Source organism: Camelina sativa, chromosome 9 (assembly GCF_000633955.1).
Source record: "Camelina sativa cultivar DH55 chromosome 9, Cs, whole genome shotgun sequence".
Classification (NCBI taxonomy): Eukaryota; Viridiplantae; Streptophyta; class Magnoliopsida; order Brassicales; family Brassicaceae; genus Camelina; species Camelina sativa.
Window position 1 is genome coordinate 4766161 of NC_025693.1, and position 18625 is coordinate 4784785.

At 38.6% G+C, this 18625-nt stretch overlaps 2 protein-coding genes across 2 annotated transcripts; both read left to right on the forward strand.

Moving 5' to 3' along the window:
* On the forward strand, positions 4281 to 5579 carry LOC104715015. Its single transcript, XM_010432474.1, has 2 exons — positions 4281 to 4946; positions 5253 to 5579. Exons 1-2 carry the CDS (start codon positions 4281 to 4283, stop codon positions 5577 to 5579), a joined length of 993 nt encoding a protein of 330 aa, XP_010430776.1.
* On the forward strand, positions 13561 to 17745 carry LOC104710495 (acyltransferase-like protein At3g26840, chloroplastic). The gene is made up of 14 exons (XM_010427107.2): positions 13561 to 14233; positions 14770 to 14821; positions 14925 to 14980; positions 15073 to 15231; positions 15319 to 15423; positions 15539 to 15654; positions 15769 to 15890; positions 15976 to 16084; positions 16171 to 16301; positions 16396 to 16762; positions 16853 to 16966; positions 17076 to 17161; positions 17246 to 17355; positions 17424 to 17745. Exons 1-14 carry the CDS (start codon positions 13855 to 13857, stop codon positions 17612 to 17614), a joined length of 2097 nt encoding a protein of 698 aa, XP_010425409.1. The 5' UTR covers positions 13561 to 13854; the 3' UTR covers positions 17615 to 17745.

Sequence of the window (18625 nt, forward strand, 5' to 3'; positions counted from 1 at the left end):
TAAATAAGGGTTTAGGGTGATCAAACATGGGTTGAAAAGCGCTAGTCAGAAACTCTTTTACCACCAGCCCACGCATAACTAATTATTTAAAACACACTGAATCAAATCTTAACATCGTTAATAGTTTCGTCCCTGTTAAATCGTAGGTATGAATCTATCAACAAATAAAAAGATGAAATATTTTTCAACCAAATATATTCAATTGAAGTATTTTTCTTTCAATAAAAAAAAACGAAATATCAAACGTCCAAATAAAAAATAGATGGATAATTATTTTTTGGTTTTTTCCTATAATAATATGATCACTAAAACCTTCAACTTTTATCTATGGTAAAGTATTAATTACTACCCTCATCTCAGCTTTCTAACTTTTTTAAAAGCATATCTCATCCTAATAGGTATTATTTGTTTGTACGATATATCTTTTCAACTCAAAAGGTATATGAAATCTCTTGAAGTTTCTTTCAAAAATCTTTTCTGACATAATTGTGAAATTTTGAAAAACACCAGATTTGATCTAATTTGTAGAAATCATTGAGTAACACCAGATTTGATATACCTAAAATGAAAACATGTGTATTGTAAACATTGTTATACTATATGCATCGTGATGGTCTATCTAGATGCATAGCTAAAATACATATACTAACAACATATACATGATTTAAATGCATCATGTAGATGGACCATTTGGATAATGCATTATTTAGATGTACTAAGTACTAACGAACATGTCCAAAATTATTATTTTTGGTTGCATATTGGATCTTAAAGTTAAGATAATTTTCTAAAATCTAATAAAAATACACAATGATAAGAAAAAAAATCTAAAGACATACACCAGGAGGTATGGGATTTTACATGTATGTGGAAGCTCTCTTGGCCTAGTGGTTGGCTTAGGGTTCATTAATGCTTCAACACCAGGAGGTCTGGGATTCGAGTCCCGGATAATACGATTTATTAATTATGCAGATTAATGGAGACAAATTTACAGACGATCTCCAGTGATGCACAATTATCGCCGTTCGCCGTGATTCTACATACACATGAAGGTGAGCATAGAGAAGGAAGGTGTCCATCAAAAGCATGAAACAGGAGAGAGTATGAAGCAAGCAAGGATGTCTACATACACAGGAAGGTGAGCATAGAGAAGGAAGGTGTCCATCAAGAGCATGAAGTAGGAGAGAATATGAAGCAAGCAAGAGTATTTGTTGTGAATCTAATAGAGTCGGAAAGAATTTCCCATTGTAGAACATATGTAATTTGTTTTCATAATTTGCGATCAATAATAAATTCAGACAATAAAAAAAGACATACACACATGTGAACACTCTGCCACTTTTAGAAATTTAGTTTCTAAACTGTAGCAAGATCCAAAAGGTCACTTTTGTTTTTGCTCTAAACCCTCTTAATATACAGGAAGGTGGGAAAAAATGGACTCGATCATTTTGTTTTTTGTTTTTTGGACTAGACAGATGGAAACAAATCTTATTAATCTTTTGTTTTTTGATAACATAGTTAATCATATATTACCAAACTTTTTTTTTTCCTATTAACCCGATCATTATTTGTTTTACAATAATTAGCGCCGTCTGCAAACGTCCTATGCTAATAAATATATGTATGGAAGATATCCAATTTTGTTATATATAGAAATAAGGGTTAAATTAATCTGTAGCCTCCGATAAGAAAAGAATTAAGTCTGTACAATCCATAATCTAAATATTAGTTTTATTTTGACACGTTTTGTTTTTTTTACCGTAAACCCCCTACATACCTAATTGATATTGTGTCGACCCTATAGAAGCATAAACAATATCTAAAACAATATTTTACTCGATATCTAATAAAATCTCTAAAATCTAATGTTGCAGATAGTGGAGCATTTAATGCATCGAGCAAGTGAATCTTCCGCCGTCTGGCACATAGGGAGGAGCAAGATTTTGTTAAAAAAAAATGATTGTAGTAGATATTATTTTCTTTGTTGGGATACCATAAGTATCCGGCTGGCTATTTATTACCGCCATAGCTGTTTGGGTACTAAAATAAAGTGGAAGGGTAAGACACAGAGGATATTGCGAGGTTGGTGAAGATAAACACCCAGAGAATTGAAGTGTAAGGTGGGTATTTACTGCGAGAAATCTATGTTTTTGTCGTGTACACCTTTATTGCAATTAAATATGGTAACATATAACTATGAAAGATCGTCGATAACTAGTTTACTCCAAATATGCTGTTACAGGTGACTGCTGACGATGATTGTACGACTGGTTCAAGGGGAGTGGAAGAGAGATGGGCATGGCAATTACGAGCACATAGCCACTCCCGAAGGTTACTACTTAGCTGTCCGGCTCCGCGAAACCGACGGATTTGAAAAGGTTGTCAGTTCTGTTAAAGAACGAATGGATCTACGGGCAGAGGACAAGATCGAGTTGACGTACCAGTGGCCGCAATGGATGATGGGGCCTGACTAGAAACGTGCCAACCCAATACAGATCCAGAATGATGAAGACACGACTCTATTCATGTCGATACGAGCAGATCTGGAGGAAGTACATCTACGCATGAAGGTTATCAAAGCAGGAAAGAAAAAAGATGACCCGACTAACCGGAACCCGTTAGACGTGGGGCCATATACGGCAAGAGAGATATCGGATATGTATTGGAATACCGCAGAAGCCAGAGCAGTATGGGACACCGCGTTACTTAATATGTTAACGCGTAACGGTTTAGGTAACACAACTTCTGGTGGTACGACAACAAGGTCTACGGATGTTAACCTAAACAGCGGAGAGTCACACTATGGATTTGGACAGCCGTCCGTCCCTCCTTACCAAGGGATACGGATAATCACGGAGCAACCACATGCATCTGCTACCGGTCATACCGCCGAAGGAATTGGAGGATCTGGAATGGGCGCCAAATCAAAGGGAAAAGAGAAGATGGTTGGATATGATCCCAATGATACTGTGGATTTCGAGGCATTTCGCAAGCACTACCAGTCGGAGATGTGGAGAGAAATAAACGCTCCGCAGTTCAGTGTTGACGGTGTACCATTGGGGACAGTTGAACAGACAGCAGCTAGAAATAGGACGGCAAGGGCGCTGCAATTTGGAGTCCCGGTGCAACCTTCTACATCTGAAGATGACCGCTTACGTCTAAGCCTATCAGGTGGTGTTGTAGTAGCTGCTAACCCGCCAGTTATCCTGTCAGTGTCATCGACAAGCTCTACAGATGCTACACCAACGACGCCGACCATGCAACCTACAAGCGAAACATTCTCATCTGAGGAGCTGGACGACGACACAGGTAATGCATGTCCCGCGAATATTCTGAATTACACTTCCAAAACCTGTGAATCTTACTAACAAAGTTATCTCAAAACAGGTGATGAAACGATGGCAGACAATTCCCTTGGTGTGGGGGGGGGTACACCTCGGTATAGCCCCTGCGTCTGCTATACATGGTGCCTTACTTGGGAATGCCAATGAGTGTGTGACCGGTGGCCGCATGGGTATAAGCGTAGTTCCGAGTTGTGAGTTCGGGAACAGTAGCAGGTCTCTGGTGGCAATTAGAGACACTCCAGTACCGACTGTGTTGCGTGACAGTGACGCACCCCCATATTTTGATGATCCCGGTGAAGAAGGTAGGAAAATCAATATCACCACGGATATATTATTAATTTGTATACTAGTTACCCGATATCATGCGTACTAACACATAATAACATTGATAAATCATAATCTGCAAACTTCGTTTTTAATTGCTAAAGTTGTTACTCGATATCATTCGTACTAACAGATAATATATATGTGTTGTGGGTAATGTGTAGATCTGCTAAACAGGGCTCTAAAAGACGCTGATTACGAAGGAGACGAGATATTCGTGGGTAGGATTTTCAAAAACAAGGAAGACTGTACCATCAAAATGGCTATCCACGCAATACGTCAGAAATTCCATTTTATCACTTTGAAATTGTGGACGATGAAAGCGTTGGCTGTCTGTGTAAGTCACACCTGTCCATGGCGAGTGTTTGCGCATAAAATGGATGATAGTGATCGATTTGAGATTAGAAGCATTACTCTACAACACACTTGCAGTGTCGATGCAAGAGGAGACTTCCACAAACAAGCAACAACTGCGGTTATTGGAAGTCTGATGAAGACACGGTATGCTGGCGTTGGTAGGGGACCACGGCCAAATGAACTCCGTCACATACTTCGTCAAGAGTTCAGCCTAAACGTGTCTTATTGGAAGGCATGGAGAGCGAGGGAATAGCGATGGACAATGCCATGAGATCAGCCATAGGAAGCTTTGCATTGGTTCAGCCATATTTCAAGCTGCTCTTACAGACAAATCCAAACTCAAGAGTTGCCCTCAAAACGGAATTAGATAGCAATGGAGTTGATCGGTTTAAGTATCTCTTCCTTTCACTGCACACATCAATCCAAGGATACGCATACATGAGAAAGGTAATCGTCATAGACGGTACGCACCTACGAGGCAGATATGGAGGCTGTCTCATTGCTGCAAGTGNTTGGAAGGCATGTAGAGCGAGGGAAATAGCGATGGACAATGCCATGGGATCAGCCATAGGAAGCTTTGCATTGGTTCAGCCATATTTCAAGCTTCTCTTACAGACAAATCCAAACTCAAGAGTTGCCCTCGAAACGGAATTAGATAGCAATGAAGTTGATCGGTTTAAGTATCTCTTCCTCTCACTGCACGCATCAATCCAAGGATACGCATACATGAGAAAGGTAATCGTCATAGACGGTACGCACCTACGAGGCAGATATGGAGGCTGTCTCATTGCTGCAAGCGCTCAGGATGCAAATTTTCAGGTGTTCCCTCTTGCGTTTGCAATAGTTAACAGTGAGAACGATGACGCGTGGACGTGGTTCTTACAGAAGCTAACGGACGTCGTGCCAGACGAAGCAGACCTGGTATTTGTGTCGGACAGGCACTCTTCAATATACACAAGTATACGTAAGATACATTCTGATCATGGTACTAATATTAGAGTTAAACAGTAATGGTGTTATTAGATAACCTATGTATCAGTTCTAATCCTGAAAATACTAAAATGTTAATGCATAAATTCGTCGCAGTGGCATGTCCACCTATGTCATATGATTAAAATAATATAGTGATCTTAACAAATATGATGTTACATATGATGCTATCATAATTGGTAGCTGTTCTCAATATTTTTATTGTGCAACATGTTTTTTACGTCGCTATCTTGACAGGTGTATCCAATGTCATCGCATGCGGCGTGCGTGGTCCACCTAAAGAGGAACATCATTGTGATTTTCAAGTCAGAGGCTTTGGGCGCATTGGTGTCGAGCGCAGCGAGAGCTTACAGACTAGCTGATTTCAACAAACTCTTTGCAAAGATCGCAATGAACAGCAAATGTGCAGACTACCTAACTGGCATCGGTTTCGAGCACTGGACGCGATCACACTTCGTGGGGGAACGTTTCAACGTAATGACAAGCAACATAGCTGAATCCTTAAACAATGTGTTGACTATGGCACGTGATTACCCCGTTATTTCGATCCTTGAGACCATCTGAACCACATTAGTAACTTGGTTTGCCATTCGGCGTGAAGCAGCACAACAAGAGGAGAACATATTGCCCCCCAAGGTAAATGAAATGGTAATTGAGAACTTTGAAAAGGGATCAGGTTATATGGTTTACAAAATAGATGACGGCATCTATGAGGTGAGGGGTAAAGACGAATCAGCATACGCAGTTCATTTGTGGGAGAGGACATGCACTTGCAGGGAATTTCAGTTATTAACGATCCCCTGCAGTCATGCAATTGCTGCAGCTATTCACGCAGGGGTGAGAGTTGACACTTTGGTGGGGGTTAAGCACACAGTCCCAAATCTCCGTTTGGCATACAAAGCCCTCATAATGCCAGTGCCTGATATTGGTAACCTAACACCTTCACCCGGAGATGTTGGGGGCGGGAAGCTTGGTCCACCATTTGTTCGAAGACCACCAGGACGCCCGCGCAAGTCACATATATTTTCAAAGGGTGAGTTCAAGGTAAGTTAAAAGATAGTAAATAACTTTTCAATTTTCTAACGGATCTCTAACCTTGATAACGACAATATTTGCAGCGGACTTCACGCAAGCGGTGCACACGATGCCGTACACTGGGGCATAACCGTGCGACTTGCCGCAATCCTTTACCGGTAACCATTGTAGTCACCCTTGACACCCGTGTCGTTAATTCACATTGTTCTAATATTAGTAACGTTTTATGCAGGAGCTGTAAGTCTTACAAAAGGCGAATGTTTTTTGGCAGTGAAGAAGCATGATGAATAATCCATGGTCCTTGTACGTCAAAGTAAGCGGGGGAGCAGGTAGATTTCATTTTCAGATGTTGACAGAAGAAATCTAACTGCAACAGTCCATAAGGGAGCCGGCTAGCATTAGAGACAANTTCTAATATTAGTAACGTTTTATGCAGGAGCTGTAAGTCTTACAAAAGGCGAATGTTTTTTGGCAGTGAAGAAGCATGATGAATAATCCATGGTCCTAGTACGTCAAAGTGAGCGGGGGAGCAGGTAGATTTCATTTTCAGATGTTGACAGAAGAAATCCAACTGCAACAGTCCATAAGGGAGCCGGCTAGCGTTAGAGACAAATTTTACTGTATATATCGTAACTCTAACTGCAAATGTATAATTATCAAGAAGAGGGCAGCCTCATCCATGTGTCAAAAAAACAATGTAATGACCATGGCACCTAAATGAATATAAGCATGCTTAATTAGTGATTTTCTTGTTGGGTACACCAAATGGTAAGAATGATATCAACTGTTAAGCCAGTTAGCGTATGAAGAGTTAACATATGGAGAGTGCTAAAAGTAAAGAGAAGTCAAATATATAGCTGCTAAGTAGTTATTTATCGGATCAATAAAAGTATTCGATAACTCATATGGTATGTACTACTTTATGGCGCGACCATTGTAGAATTGTTATCAGTTAACAGTGTGATATGAAAGATGCATATACGGGCGTTAAACTGATAACAATTCTTTCAAATGTGATATCAAATGTTATCAAACTAAAACAAAAATACAGCGTAACATATATGTACCATAGTAATATTGATTAAAGAAAAGAAATTACAGCACAAAATGTTATCACAATGTAACTAGCACAAAATGTTATCATAATGTAAGCAAACTAACACAAAATTACAGGCTAACATATGTACCATAGTAATATTGGATAAATTAAAGAAAAAGGGAGATTTGAAACAGGTATGATAATATGCAAAGTGTTTGAGAAATAGAGGAAAAAGGTTTAGTACATAACGGAGTTAAATCTTTAAATTCTTGATAAGACTAAAGTTAACCAGTAAAAAATCTTGATACCAAAGTAAACTAATAAAGATAATAGTAAAACTACTGAATGCCGAATAGAATGATGGCAGATACGAGTTTCTTGGTCTCGGTTTCCATGTTCCCAACATCAAATGCAACACATTCTTCAATACTGCCTGCAGCATGGGCATGGATGAAAAAGATAGAAAGGATCCCAGCGTCGTTTGGTGAGATTGCCTGAGGGATGACATTGGGCCTTTCTACTGCATATGAGGTAATAGGTACCTGCGCCATACTCGAGTCCAATTCGGCCTGTTTGAATAGGAAAGGAAGCATTACCGCTAGAGGTTGGAGTTCACCAATGATAGCTGAATCGTTCCGGATTTGGACGTTGGGATCAAGGACAATTATTTTACGGCATTGTAGATCAACACACAGTGCCACCCAATGAGTTTTGTTAAAATTGAACGGCATGTAGAGATAATCAGCTTGTGCAAACAGCTCTACACGCTCAGAATCACCATGACCTACCACCGCCTCAAGTAATGGTTTTGGAAAGTTGAAATCCTCAGTATTTTTACACTTGCAAAACTTTGGATAAAGTCTCGACAGGCTGGATACAAACTTCGAGTCAAGGACGTCCACCCGGAGCTTCGCACCGTCAACCTCGTCAACCCTCAACAGATGGCGGCTGAACTTGATAAGACCGTCCATTATCTGATAAGAGACATATTATCAAGTTAATACACATGGCGCTAAAATTCTTCAAAAGCAAAGACACGAATAAATTAAACATTACCTTCTGCACCATCGGTTTCTTCCTAACAATTAACTCCGTGATTTATTTAGTCCCGATATAGAAATCTCCACCAAGGCATATAGAACTGAAAGAGTTATGATGGAAGGCAAAATAATTTTTAAGAATATAATTAGCAGCTACATGAAACAAGAAATCTTTGAAAAGTAAGTAAATAGTTACAGGTCAAACCTTGTCGCATTCAGCTTCTTCATAGAATTTTGGAAACGTTCCTCTGGGTCCGGCAATGTAGCGGCCTCCGGCAAGTTTGGCGAGGGATGGCCTACCAGGTACTTGGTTTTCTTGTCAAAATGATAGCGCGTGTCCAGCCTGGTCGACATCGTCCTAATCCGCTTTGTCCTCTGAACCCCCACCGGCTGTACACATACAACGCCCTCTTTCACACCCTCTGCATTTTTTTCCTTCCCATCCATAACGGGTGAGGCTTGGGCCTACAACGTTTTATTTGTGTAAAGTCACGAGGTTTACAGGAATTATCAGATAAATAGCATACGCGCTTTAATACGAAATATCAAGTAACGTATGGACTATAAACTTACATCAGCTATACCATCATCCGTGTCAGCCACGCCGCCAGCCACAACACCAACCACTTCATGTTGGCTGTCATGTGTAGGTGCATCCGGAAAAACCTAATACCAATGATAAAGGTTAAGGCATTAGTTCTACAATCGCAACTAATGGTTTGAATACAATAGTAATGGTATTCAATATCAGATATAACAACTATATTAAAATATACTGCGGTAACTCTATATTTATGAACAACTAGCTTAAACAAATTGGCGTCCACCTCGTCATGTTGACCGTCTTGTAAGATGTCAGATCCAACCTGGTCCAGAAACAAATGAGTTCAGCTAAGGCTGTTTATAATATATCATGTATTCAAGGATTGCATATTCCAAGCTATAACTAAAGTTAACAATTAACAGATATATATTTCCTATATCCGGTAAAATGCAGTTCGGTATGGTAACAAACGATATTGATAGCGTCGTACCTGCGGGTTTGGGCACTCAGGTAAGGACTCGCAGTCACCCAACTGCACAAATTAGAGGGGGTATGAGATACTTATACTTCTATCAGATAACATGCAGTTTCACACATTAACCAAGATAGTCGTCATCTAACAAAGCTTTCTAAAATTTGTTTCAATGGCGTAATAAACAAGGTCGGGGTAATATAGAACAAAAATACAAGTCTATAGCTAGGAGGAATGAAAGAAAACTAACCACGCCATTGATGTCGTCTACAGTTGCGTCTGAATCAACCTAAAAATACAAAAATATAAGTTATCAGCTAGTTATCATATAACAAATATATATAAACTTTATCTATAGCTAGGAGGAATAGATATATAACAAAGAAAACTAACCACGCCGTTGAGGTCGTCTACAGTTGCGTCTGAATCAACCTAATATACAAAAAAATAAGTTATCAGCTAGTTATCATGTAACAAATATATCTAAACTTAATCTATAGCTAGGAGGAATACAAGTCTATAGCTAGGAAGAATAAAAGAAAACTAACCACGCCGTTGAGGTCGTCTACAGATGCGTCTGAATCCTAAGATACAAAGAAAATAAGTTATCAGATAGTTATCATGTAACAAATATATGTAAACTTTATCTAACAAACAAGATAGTGATAATATAGAACTGAAAATACAAGCCTATAGCTTGGAAGAAGTAGAGAAAACTAACCGCACCGTCGGGTCCGTCCACAGACTCAACCTAATATACAAAAAATATAAGTTATCAGAATGTATCACCTCGTCCATATACAAAGTTAAATAATATTACATACCTAGTCAACGTCCTCCTGGGCACCAGGGACAGCGCCGTCCTGGGTAAAAGATCGTCTTTGTTAGCAAATCAGTTACATATGCAACTTATTATTTATCAGTTACTTAGGTTATATAGTTTTTTGTTTGTCAGGTTAAGCTTAAATTCAAATTTGCTTATTTATCAGTTACCGAGTTAACTTCTTATTTATCAGATACTTAGGTTAATAGGTTTTGTTTGTTTGAGCAATACGTACCAAACCGGCTTCAGGAGATACCGGGCAAGACGCAGCGGTTACGGCAACATCATCCCTCTACACATCATAGCCAAAATAAGAAACAGCATCAGGAACAGAAAAGAAGACCAAAAATAACACACAGAAAAAAGGACGTTACCAGTGAAACGGGTCTGCTGCTGCCACCTTGGTCCCCAGGATGCTCCGCCTGACTATAATAAGCAGCTACCTCAGCAACAGACGTGTTAACGGAGTCATACGCCAACTCAAATTCTGCTACAGAATTGTTCACGTTGTTGTTTGGCGTGATGCCCACCGTGGGGGGGCCGGAACCCGACATCCTCAGCATTGCCGTTATCTTCAGACGCATCAACACCAGATTGAGGCATCCTCGACTCTTTGTTTACCTCATCTTCCCCATCATCTGCAGCAATGGTTGCATTTTTTTTTAACCAGCCAATAACACCGTCGATTATTCTGCCATCCATCCTCGCAAGCTTCTCGTCGAGTGACCGAGATATCGAGTTAATGTCTACATTCCCTGGCTGTGAGGCCGCAAGCTTCTCGTCAAGTAGCCGAGATATCGAGTTAATATCAACATTCCCTGGCTGTGAGGCGTCTGCGTTGTTGGATGCCGGCTGATTTTGCGGATTCAAAGGAACACCTCTCCCATGCTGAACCCCTCTCCGGGCACGCGGTGCTTTGCCCCTCATCCCCTTCCTATTTTTTTTGGGGGCGATCTCAACGTCCGCAGGAATGCAGCCTCCCCGGAACATATCATTAGTGAATTTGTATCCTTCTTCAACCAGCCTCACCATATTATCAACCTTGGGATCTTCTTCATCATCAGACCATGACAAATCTTCCCAACCAGCATCCACTACAGCCTCGGGTAAGATAATGGGATCCACATGAGCCTGGTAAACACACATATACATAGAGTACGTTAGCAGCTAAGAATAATGATAACAAACATGTTTGTTATCAGCTCACAAAAATAGCAGAGACTACGAAGTTGGCAGTCAACATTTTTGGTAAGGAGAAATGGTAGAGACTATTATCCGGTAACTACCTTATATTGAGTTAGTTAGACACGATACTATAGTTACCAAACAATGCTGCAAAAAATATAACCGTCGGATCATATAATTATCTAAATGTTTAAGACCCGATCAAGCCAACAATGGGGTTTCTGAGACAAAGGGAAAAGATGGAAAACTAACTACTTATAAGAACTACCAATTTAATTGTTATCCGCTAACGCTATGTTTATATACAGTTAGCATATAAACCATCCGTTAGTATGTGTTGGCGATGGACACCCGCTAATCCAACATCTGAGAGCTAATCATCAAAAAATTAATAGAAAAGACTACATATACAATGGTGGATGCAAACTAACCACGCATTTTGTATCGATTTCTTTGGCGTTCCCAAGCATGAAGGGTACAGCCTGACGTCTAGGGTGTTCATCCTCTTCCTCTGATTCCGAAAACACTGAATCCTCTACTGCAGACCCCTCTTGGATCGAAGGCGCTGCTTGCAAGACAACAAGCTGGAGAGCATATAGTAGACCCTGAACAGACACAGACGTCGTTGCAAGCTGAAGTATGTCTCTCTCTTTGATCGATGTCATCATCATCTCGAACGACTTCCTCCCCCACGGATATGAAGTAAATCCTTCGAGGTTCTGTGACATTTCAGCATGTTCTTTAACAATCTTCGGATGGTGCGATGTAGGCAGCAAGAAACCATCGACAAGTGCGAGGTATGCAAATCGAAGCCTCATATCAGTGTCCGTGACTGTTTTCTTCTTGAGCATGTATATAACTCTATCAGCAGTGACATCATCCTCAAGACCAAAGAGGGTGCTGTAAAATGGGATTTGTTTTCCGGCGGTACCTTTCCTCTTTTTCTTCTGAACGGTAGAAACTTACCGCATCGCAAGCCGATAACAAGTTTAAACTCACGCAGGGAGAAACGAATAGGAGTGCCCGCAAAAACAACCCAGATCTCGTTTAATTTGGATACGGACAACTGTCTCCCCAATGGAAACAATCCAAAAGTTGCCGACCAACTTGGTCTGTTGGGGAAATCGAACAGACATCCGAGGGGGGATTCTCTTATTGTTTGTATCTCTTCCTGATCCATTGCATCTATGATAGCGAAGAGGGTTTTGAACTTGAAGTAAACATTAGCCCTTTCCCCCAATGGTTCTTCTCCATGCGCAATCAACTGATCCGGTAATTCGACAGTTTCCATCTACGAAAAAGGAAAAAAAAATGTCGGATTAGAAACGCCAACTTGTTAGACACAGAAAGATTGAATCCGAAAGCTTTACTTACCAAAAAAAATGGGATTGTATTGTTCCGGCGTCTCGTCAACTGGTCTCTCCAACGCCGGTTTCTAATCGATAGTAAGATAAGGACTATAATGGGTGTTTTTAGGTTAAATTGGATAATCCTCTTCGTTATGTAAGGAAAGAAGACGACGATTGGAGTTTTGGGACTACAAGCGACGTTTATTGTTTTTTTCTTGTAAATAACGAAGGGTGTACGAACACAATCTCCAACATATCTAAAAAAAGACTTAAGTCTTCTGACAGCCCGTATCTAAGAAGTAAAATAAAATATTTTCATATATCTAATATATCAGCACATGCACGAGTAGTAGGGGCAAAAATGTGAAGAATAAATACACAGTGCAATGCTACAGTGTCTATTTTGTGTCAGTTAATTATCAAGTTTTCGGATGGTACAGATTGCAATTTCCCTAGAAATAAATAAAAAAACTTTTATTATCAAAATGGATATATTCTTTTTTCGACAATAAAAAGAAAAATATATCCATTTTTTAGAATAAAAGATTTTTCTATTTATTTATATATACTAAAAAAATCTCAACTTACACGGATAAAAAGATAGCTACGGGTAGTACAGTCGGTACTAGTTGTTTGACAGAAGTGTTTGAAGCATAATAATTTAGATCAAGTACAGTGCTTGGATTGATGTCGGCTGGTACAATTGTGATGTTCACTATGTTAATATTTTAGGTCTAATTATTCCAATCAGTTTACAGATTTGGAACTTTGAGTCATATAAGAATATGTGACTAGCCGGATTGTCTCTAATAATTATCTTATAATTTCCGGAATTACAAACAATGATCTCTTTCTTATTTTTCATGCATTTTTTAAGATGTAGATAGTGATAACATAGGTCCACAATGATACTCTAAGCATTTCCTGATCATTCAGGCCCTAGTTGGATTTGTATCCTTGTTCAATCTTATATATTAGGAAATATATATCACTAAATTTGTTTCTTTATAATAATATATACATCCGATCCACAAATTTCTCCAGTGAGGTCTAGTGGATTTGTATTTTTTATTTTTCCAGTCATTTCCTCTATCCCCTATTTTTTTTCGTTAATCCAATTATTAACCAATTATATTGACTCTTAAATGATATAAAGGACCACATGACATTACGAATGTGACATGTCGAATCATGTTTTTTTTTTTTTCACAAGAAAGGAAATACTGAAGTTATTTATTTACCGCGCACTTTCTTGGCTCGTTGTTGCCTTGTTGGGAATAGTTTTGTCACATTTTTGAGTATAAGCTAAATAGGAAACCGCTACGTACAACTCTCTATAGAGCTTTTCACAAATGGCAATCACGGTACTTCGCTCGACCTTGTGTCTCTGTTCCGTCTCATCTTCATCAAACCTACGACAACAATGGACCTCAGCCCCGAAGCATCGACTCACTTCGGTCAAATCAGTAACATCCATGACTCCTCCTACTTCTAGGGGTGTTCAACGGAGGCGGAAGAATAATGATGAAAACGGAGCCACGGTGGAAAAGGTGGTGGAGAATCCGTATGCCAAAGTGGAGGCGGCCCGTCCTGATTTGAGGAAGAGCTTGTCCGATTTTTTGGAGGAAGCGAGAGGTTTCGTGGGAGATGGAGGAGGTCCACCTCGTTGGTTTTCTCCTTTGGAGTGTGCCGCTCAAGCTCAAGGCTCTCCTCTGCTCCTCTTTGTACCTGGTTTGTCCTCTTTTCGCCTTCCGATTTTGAATTCATACCAACCTACCCAAGTGTGTGGTGGTAATAATTGGGATTTAAATGGATACCAACCCGCGTGTCGTGGTTGAGGATCCGTGTCTCATAGACGTAAGTGACCTGCCACTTGGAGTCTTGAGTTTAATCCGAGGTGGGCGTGCGGGAACTTGCAAAAGGGCCTACAGACTAGTCTTATTCTTAGAATGTTTGGAAGTAGATATAATATAATACGTGCATGATATCTCCACTCATTATCAATTAATTTATTATTATTATTATTATTGCAAGTAATAAAATATTTGATCGGCACTACCAAAAATAAAATAATACGAATGGATCTTTAGGGGAATATGATATATATTTGTTTGGTTAAATTGTGATAGTTTCTACGGATTTAGGACTTTAATTTCATTTCCATGGATCTATGAAACGTTTACTTTTTTTTTTTAATATATTTTTGGTGTGTCACGCAACGTTAATTAGCTTATTCAAGTTAACAAGACTGAGGATGTAACCTGCAGGGATCGATGGAACTGGACTAGGGCTCATTCGCCATCACAAGAAACTCGGGGAGTGCGTTATTTCACATTAGTTCTCTGTTTTTCCAAGAACTTTTAGTTTTTGAATTATTGACATGTAAGGGATCTTCACTTCTGATGTTGTTCTCTTTGAGTAGGATTTTTGATATATGGTGCCTACACATTCCAGTCAGCGATCGTACTCCTGCTAAAGGTATATTTTTATTGCTCCTTAGAAGCACTACAAAAAAATGGTTAACTAACAGAGAATACAGTTACTTGGAACTAAAGACTTTTTGTATTCAGACTTGGTGAAGCTTATTGAGAAGACTGTTAAGTCGGAGCACCATCGGTTCCCAAACAGACCTATATACTTAGTTGGAGAATATATTGGAGCCTGTCTTGCTTTAGATGTTGCAGCCAGGAATCCCGATATTGATCTTTCTCTAATTTTGGTTAATCCAGGTACAAAGCTCTCTGTCTGTACCCTGTAGGATTCTTAGTCGGTGAATGCCACAAATCTTTTCTAATCGTAGACACTGTTTGTTGCAGCAACACATGTCGACAACTTCATATCGCAACCTCTATCGGGAATGCTGAATGTTTTACCAGATGGTATTCCAACACTATTGGAAGATATATTCAGTGTTAAGCAAGGTACACTTTTATTCTCTTATCATTTTCTGTCTTGAATCATAAGTTACCCAACTAATTGAGTTTCAAGTTAGATCAACAACTTAATTCAAACATATCTTTCTTTGCTATGTGGTAGGCCATCCGCTGACTGGAATGTTAGACTCATTGTCAAATAATATTTCTGGCCAGCAAATGGGCGGAGTGGGTGGAGGGATGCTAAGAGATATCATTGCTGTTTCAACTAATCTTCCTGTAAGTATTCCTTCTTAGAGACTCATGATCTATGGGGCTTTCCTTTTATCGTCGACACATTTTCTATTTCAGTTATAGTGTTCATCTAGTAATGTGATCAAAATATATTTGCAGACTCTTGGTAGGATGTTCCCTAAGGACACACTGCTTTGGAAGCTGGAAATGCTTATGTCTGCTATTGCTTCTGTGAATTCTCACATATACCCAGTCAGAGCAGAGACACTAATACTTTTGAGGTCCAAGAAGTTTCTCTGTTTCATTGATCACCATAAATTTCTGAATAGCTTGGAGCATAAGTTTTCTGGTTGTTGACTATTGCAGTGGACGCGATCAATGGCTACTGAACAAGGAAGACATTGACAGATACTCGCGCACGTTGCCAAAATGTATTGTTCGTAAGCTTGATGACAATGGACAGTTTCCCCTTTTGGTTAGTGATCTCCCTTCATCAAATATTTAATACTTTGGATCATTTTTAACCAACACTTCAACAATCTCTTATACATCTCATGTTAGGAGGACGGCGTAGATCTGGCTACGATCATCAAGTGTACTTCTTTTTATCGCCGTGGGAAGGCTCATGATCACATCACGGATTACATTATGCCTACCACATATGAGTTAAAACAACAAGTAGACGATCACCGGTAAAACGCCTCACTAATTGCTTTGAGACATATATATCTTAGTTTTTTCTGTATACTTAGCAAAACAAATCAGACTATCAAGTAAAAAGTGCAGATTGCTAGTACATAGTACTTCCCCAGTAATGCTGTCAACTCTAGAAGACGGAACACTTGTAAGAAGCCTCGAAGGATTACCTTCAGAGGGACCTGTTCTGTACGTTGGCTATCACATGCTATTGGGATTTGACTTGAGTCCAATGGTAAATCAAATCATGAAAGAAAGAAACATTCACCTGCGGGGTTTGGCACATCCCATGTTTTTCAAGAATCCCCAAGACTCGTTAGTCGACTTGAAGTTGTTGGACAAATACAAGTTGATGGGTGGAGTTCCAGTCTCTAATTTCAGTATTTACAAACTACTACGTGAAAAGGCTCATGTGCTTTTGTATCCTGGAGGTGTCCGTGAAGCCTTGCATAGAAAGGTGATAATATTAGTCTGTGAACTTTTCATAGTTTCTGCATTCTTGGAAATTTTTATTTTAGATGCTTACATGTACAGAGTGACTTTGCAGGGTGAAGAATACAAGCTGTTTTGGCCAGAACGATCCGAGTTTGTGAGAGTTGCATCTAAGTTTGGAGCGAAAATAGTTCCTTTTGGTGTTGTTGGAGTAGACGACATCTGCGAAGTAAGTTTTCTCTACTCTATTCCGCTTCTTTCATGTTTACACACGTTGGCAAGAGGCAAAAGCAGTGTCTCTGTATTCAAAATGATGATAACTCTACTTTATATCTCAGATTGTCCTGGATTCCAATGATCAAAGAAAAATCCCAATATTGAAGGATTTAATGGAAATGGCAACAAATATCGCTGGCAACTTAAGGTGTTTCATCACACACTACTATTTATAAATTGTTCTCCTAATCCTTCAAGTAATACTCATATGAACATTGATTTTGAACGTCAGGGAAGGCGACGAGAGCGAATTGGGGAACCAAGATATCTATTTACCAGGAATTATACCTAAGATTCCAGGGCGGTTCTACTTTTACTTCGGCAAACCAATAGAAACAACAGGTACACATTTAATCAATATGTATGCTCTCTACTTCAAATCACTAACCTCAATAGTCTCATAATGGCAGGTAAGGAGAAAGAGCTGAAAGACAAAGAGAAGGCGCACGAGCTTTACTTGCAAGTCAAGTCTGAGGTCGAACAATGCCTTGCATACTTAAAAATGAAAAGAGAGAGTGATCCTTACAGACACTTGTTGCCAAGGATGTTGTATCAAGCAACACATGGTTGGTCTTCTGAAATTCCTACGTTTGATCTCTAAAATCTCTCTTTATTTTTTTTTTAAATTACGATGTGGGTTTTTATATGTTGTACACATCTCTAATCATATGATATTTAAGATTCTGATTCTTTAGCGATCTAAAATCTTTTAATTGTTACATGGAAAATAAGAAAAGATTATTAATAGGTGTGATTTGTTTGTACCATATTTTCAACTGAAAATGTATATGCAATATCTTTCAAAACTCCTTTCTACCATAATTGTGAAATTCTAAATATATAACACCATATATGATATGTTCTTTATTTATAAATCATTGATTAAATAATAAGAGATTATATATTATTTTATATTTTAAATAAATTCTATATTCAGGTTCATAAGATTTGGGAAGAAATTTCAAAATCATCGTTTGATTAACAGAGAATTTAATATAGAAACACAAAAGTTCCAAAATACTCAATCTAATAGAACCCTCTAAGATGAAGATATGTGTGTGTTAGTTCATTTTGATACTAGTATATGCATTTGGATGTAGATGCATATTCTTACCCAAAACAAAATGTGCATTTTAGTTATTTTGATACTATATGCATCCAGATGATGTATATTAACATTTTTTAAATTCATTTTGGTTTATGCCCTTTAAGTTTTACTTATTTAGTTTTTTTTACAACATTAACCCCTAAAACAATTCCATAAATAACATTGCAGAGAAACTCAAATACTAAACTTTCTTAAATTAACCAACATTTGTTACATTTATTGCCATAAAATCTTAACAACATCTATACATTCCGATTTTTCCAAAAAAAACTCTACCCATTAAAGTTTTAACCCATTAAATATCCAAAACTATTTTTATGGATGCTAGAATCTCTCAAATTTAAATGATATACAACATATTTTCCATAACAAAAGTTTACAATCTCCATAATTATATTAACATTATTAAATTTCCTAAACCGAAAATCCAATTTTAGAATGATTAGAAAACTAATATTCACAAATATTTAACTTTAGCAAGAAGACATATATTTAATTCAATAT